This window comes from Triticum aestivum, chromosome 4D, assembly GCF_018294505.1.
Source record: "Triticum aestivum cultivar Chinese Spring chromosome 4D, IWGSC CS RefSeq v2.1, whole genome shotgun sequence".
Lineage (NCBI taxonomy): Eukaryota > Viridiplantae > Streptophyta > Magnoliopsida > Poales > Poaceae > Triticum > Triticum aestivum.
This window is the reverse complement of record NC_057805.1, coordinates 16,199,426-16,204,672: the sequence shown is the minus strand read 5'-3', so window position 1 is coordinate 16,204,672 and position 5,247 is coordinate 16,199,426. Positions and strand designations below refer to the sequence as shown.

General features: G+C 45.6%; 1 protein-coding gene across 2 annotated transcripts; it reads left to right on the top strand.

Moving 5' to 3' along the window:
- The first annotated feature begins 1,299 nt into the window (after positions 1 to 1,299).
- LOC123099427 (denticleless protein homolog) lies at positions 1,300 to 4,985 on the top strand. Of its 2 annotated transcripts, none has more exons than XM_044521588.1 (16): positions 1,300 to 1,621; positions 1,707 to 1,815; positions 1,923 to 1,987; positions 2,096 to 2,134; positions 2,243 to 2,339; positions 2,435 to 2,531; positions 2,642 to 2,708; positions 2,788 to 2,864; positions 3,061 to 3,139; positions 3,229 to 3,308; positions 3,401 to 3,485; positions 3,582 to 3,650; positions 3,738 to 3,805; positions 3,890 to 3,938; positions 4,114 to 4,572; positions 4,664 to 4,985. In XM_044521588.1, exons 1-15 carry the CDS (start codon positions 1,421 to 1,423, stop codon positions 4,495 to 4,497), a joined length of 1,566 nt encoding a protein of 521 aa, XP_044377523.1. In that variant the 5' UTR covers positions 1,300 to 1,420; the 3' UTR covers positions 4,498 to 4,572; positions 4,664 to 4,985. The 2 variants fall into 2 exon arrangements, with proteins under 2 accessions (XP_044377523.1, XP_044377522.1); XM_044521587.1 differs by having other exon boundaries at positions 1,301 to 1,621; positions 3,226 to 3,308.
- Positions 4,986 to 5,247: the final 262 nt, after the last annotated feature.

Sequence of the window (5,247 nt, the reverse complement as noted above, 5' to 3'; positions counted from 1 at the left end):
CACACAAGGAAGCCAGTGCAGAGTCGGGCCAGGCTGTCATCCAAATCACCGCACCGCCTCTAAACCTCAAATATCTATCTGTTCACCCTTCCGTGAGAACACACGACATTTATAACCAGGAGAAAATTTAAAATTGAATAGAAGATGAGACCTAAAAACAAAAGCGGGCAACCCTACGCGTCCGCCGGCGGAAATTGAAAAAGGACCCGCCACCTTCCTGACCATTGGATGGATACATTAATGACCATCCGATCTACGAACGTAAGCAGCCACCCTTTGCAACAAGAGTGGTGTTTCTGCAACAATCTGCTTGTTGCAATCACCCGAGTCTGTATCTTTTATTTTTTGCAACAAAGATCTTATTGCAAAAAAATTTCGCAACAGAGATCTTGTTGCAGAAATTTTAAAAATCACCGTGCTTGTTTTTTTAATTTTCTGCAACAGAGATCTCGCTTCAGAATTTTTTCGCAACGAAGGTCTTGTTACATAATTTTAAAGATCACACGACACGAGTCTGTACTTTTTTTTTAAGATCCGCCGCCTCGCGAGCCACTGGATTAAACGCGGGGTGGTTGTTAGATTGAGCTGTCAGCTTTGCAACAAGCATGATGTTGAATTCAAATGTTTGCAACAGAGTTCATGTTGTAGAACTTTTGCAACAGAGGTATAGTTGCAGAAGTTGTTCTCCAACGGAGCTAATGTTGCGGAATTTTTTATCGCTACGGAAGAAAGTTTTGCAACATCACTCTGTTGCAGAAATCTTTCTCGCAACAGGGAGAATGTTTCAAAAGACCCCGGCAACGACATCTACAACAGGGTCGGGTTGCAAAAATGCTTTTAAAACACGCGTCAAGTTGCAGGAAAGCAAAAGTAACGGAAGTAGGCTCCCGACCACCTGATCAAATAATAGATCTAACGGCCAGGGAGGTGGTCGACGTGAGCAGATACATCCGCCGGTTGAACACAAGCGTTTTCCAAAACAAAAACACCCATGACAGCATTTAGATGAAATTTTTGACAAAGTTTTTTTTCTGAGACATAATTTTTTGACAAAGTGATACACCTCTTTGTAGCTGGCCCGAGACTCCAAGCCCAGCCCAGCCTCGGCCCACCTTGACTAGCCACATGTTCACACATTCGCCCGGTCCCACCTGTCAAAGACACGGAAACCCCACGCGCCAAGTAAGCCGAGAGGATTTCACCACCGCCGCCATCTTTCGCGGCCTCGTCTTTTTCCCGCGGCGCCACTACGAAAAAGCTCTTCCCGCCGGCGCCCCCTCCCCTTCCCCCCTCCCCCCGCGCGGAGCAAAACTCCTCCCATAAACCTCGTCCGCTCGCCCACCCGCCAATCCTCCTTCCCACCACCCCAATTCGCGCCCGAAGTCTCCTCTCCTCGCTCCCTCCGCCCCCCGTCTCCCCGATGGCGATGCGGCCGCCGTCCTTCTTCGGCGGGCTCCGGGCGCGGGAGCTCAGCGGCGGCAGGGGCTCCGCCCGCGCCTCCGCGGCGCGGCTGCCCTACCTCTCCGACCTCTCCTCCGACCCCGGCGACCGCGGCTGCGGCGTCATCTCCGTCGAGCACTCCGGCGACGCCGCCATCCCTTTCGCCGTCTCCTTCTGCAAGGTCCGTCTTCTTCCCTCGTTTTAGTTAGATTCGACGAGGCCGGCGGCGACGGCGCGCTGATCCGTCCCCTCCTTCCTCCCTCCAGGTCCCGCAGATCTCTCGCCTTCTGGCGGTCGCCGACGAGGACGGGTATGTTGCCATCTACGACACCCGCCGCCGCCTCCCCTCCAGATCCTCGTCCATAGAGAAGTCAGGTTAGCTTCGGTCCCCCCTTGTGATCTACGTAGTAGCAGCGTGCCAGCTGCCTGGCTGGTATTTTCTGCTAAAATTGGTCCCAATCTGAAATCTTGCTCCTTTGTAGCTGAAACGAGGCTGTCCGATTGGGTTGCTCACAACAATGCCATCTTTGACGTGTGCTGGATCAAGGTAGCCACATTTACCTGCAATATGCAACAGCTGCTTTCTCTGTTTCTCAGCAGTGCATTTTTGTGTGTCTCTGGCAAAGTTAACCGCTGAATCATGTCATTTATATAGGAGGGATCCCAATTACTGACTGCATCAGGCGACCAAACCGTGAGTACAACATGATCAATCAATTCATTTAATTTCTCACAACACCAACTATCATTTGTCTGATTTTTTGTGTGCATAATCTCACTGTAATTGCGTGTACTGTATCAGGTAAAGATATGGAGCGTGGAGAATAAGAAATGCCTTGGTGTGCTGTCAGGGCACACTGGAAGTGTGAAGTCACTGTCATGCCATTCTTCAAATCCTGGTCAGTTGCATATCTTGAACTTGGTAAACTTAGCTTGGGACATGTCTGCATAGGTTTGTGAACTTGAATTCAAGTATGTTATTGTCTATATGCAGATCTTATTGTTTCTGGTTCAAGGGATGGTTCTTTTGCACTCTGGGATCTAAGATGTGACCCCAAAACCCCAAATGGCCATGGTGAAGCATGCCTCATGTATGTTATCTAATGGCTACTGCAATCTAAATGCTCCTTTTAACCACAATCATCAAATATCCGTAGCAATATAGCATCTTTCACTGAATTCAGCTGTTTTTACATGTTAGGTCTTCTGCTGTTGTCAAAGAAGCGCACAGTCCCACGCGAAGGAATCGGACAAGGTCTCGAGCAAAGGTATTGAATCTAGTCAGGATCCTCTTGCTGGTGAATTTACACTCCCTTGGGTTCATTTGCTGATATTGGTCATCTTTAGGGAGCTTCGACGAGCATCACATCAGTCCTTTATCTGAAAGATGATATCTCCATTGCTACTTCTGGTGCTGCAGACAAGTAAGGCATTAGCTCATCCAATTTATTCTGCATTTACTACCAAAGTTCATATAGTTTTATATGGCTGATCATGCATGCCAGTGGTATGTTTCAATTATAAATGCACCATTTTAAACACAATGCACCTCCTTTGTAGTTTGATTTTATTTAACTCTTAAAATGTATGCATCTTGTACTTACAATAAATGTATGCCAGTGTTGTGAAATTTTGGGATACACGGAACCTTAAAGCGCCCATCTCCAACAAAACCTCTCAATCAACAGCACAACCTTCGGTAAGCAAGCAGCTCTGCAATTGCAACAGAATGCATTTGTAAGTTCAGTTTCAACTTCAAGGCTAACAGGGAATCCTTTCATTCAGAAAGAGGGGGTGACACATGGGATCTCTTGCTTGTCTCAAGACTCATATGGTGCGTATATTGCTGCGTCATGCATGGATCACAGGTGAGAATAATATTTGACCACTACACAGAACTGCAAAAAACTGATGTCACTGGAGGGAATTGCTTCTGACTTCATAAGCTTTCCACTTTCAGGATCTATCTGTATAGTACTCTCCACATGGACAAGGGTCCAATAAAGACTTACACTGGCAGCAAAATTGAGTCTTTCTTTGTCAAGGTGAGTGGCCAACTGGTTTAGCCTTCTCTTCCAGCTGCATATTCTTAGTTTCTTTCATGTGTGTTATTTAACACCTGCTTTGGTGCTTGAATGCAGTCTGCTATTAGTCCTGATGGGACTCATATTTTAGGCGGTTCGAGCAATGGCAATGTTTACTTGTGGCAGGTATTTGCTGCATTCCTATTACCTTTTCTTTTACATTTCATACACTGTATTCATGTTAAATTGCTAATTCCTTTTTCACTTTTGTAGGTGGATCAGCCTGAAAATGGGCCTATAGTTCTGAAAGGCCATGAGGGTGAAGTCACTTCAGTTGACTGGTATGATCTATCCAGAATGGTTACTTCTTATTGTCTTACTGTTACCATAGTGCTCATGTTGCAATGCCAATTTCGCAATTTCAGGTGCTCTTTGGAGGTTGGAAAGATAGTATCATCATCTGATGATTCCACGGTGAGTCTTGTTAAAAGTTTACAAGTTTCATCTTAATGTTGCCTTGTCAAAAACTACAATATGGACTCACTCATGACTCGTCTCACTATGATTAGGAGCATCCATAATATCTGTTGGCATCTAGAATTCAGTTAGAAACTTTAAACTGCTGCTGACACTTTGTTCTGTACATCAGGTTCGTGTATGGAACACCAAGAAAATAGACTGCACCAACATTAGTTCCCCAACAGTCATCCGTAAGAGGGTAACTGCTCCAAACATGGACTGCCCAAGATCGGCTAGCCATGAGCGAGCGACTAGTTCAAGAGATGTAGCAGCCTGCACCAGTGCTGGCAGTGAATTGCCAACCGGTTCACACTCACCCCTCCGGCCCAGAGTACTGGAGTTTGGCACGCCTGAGTCTGCGAAAAAGCGAGCCTTTTCGGTATTTCGGGAGGAGGCCTTGGATACTAGGAACAGCCCAGGAGCTCAAATGAGCAGTCCCTCTTCAGTCCTGAACCCACCGCCTTCGCTGAAAAGGAAAACTATCCGGGACTACTTTGGCAGCAGCACATCTTGAAGTCAAAACTTTCTGACAAGTAAGATAGTATCATGGATTCTTCTGAGCTGCCCTGAGGAGCTTTCTTAACTTATGGTGAGAATCTTGTTTTTATGCTAGAACTTGCTCTGCTGATAATTGACAGCTCGGCATGCTAACTCATTGCTCTCATTTTTCTCCTACGCAGGCCAAGCTTGTTCAGAGGTGACGGGACCTGCAACTTTTGGAAAATCCCTGTCTTGCTGATCTGGTCATATGCTGATGATTGATCTGATGAAGTGCCGTTGTACATGATATATATATTGTTAAAACCATCTGCCTTTTCTCTTTGTGTTATTTCCTCATCGAGCTTGTTAGGTTGTGACTTGAGGAAATCTTGTTATTAGTAACAACAAGGAGATCTCTGTGAGATTTCCCTAGTGCATTGTTAGTAATTAAAGATTGATCTAGCAAAACTTCATGATGTTGACAATTATCTCTTGGAACATGAGAGTAAAGGAATTTGGACTTGTGGTTGGTTCCTGGCTATAACGCCTTCCATGAGTTCTGTGCTGTGCATAGCAATGGCATATCTTGTGTTGGTCAGCTTATAAAATGATCCAAGGGCCATGGTCAATAATGGAGATTATTTTGGCATGGCCGGAATTATTAAGAAATGTTTTTTTACTTGTTTGAATTAAATGCATGAAATTTGCAATCTTTCAATGCCTCTGGAGCTTGCAAAAGGACATATCGGTCTGGGCTTATGATCAATAGTTGAAACTCGATGGA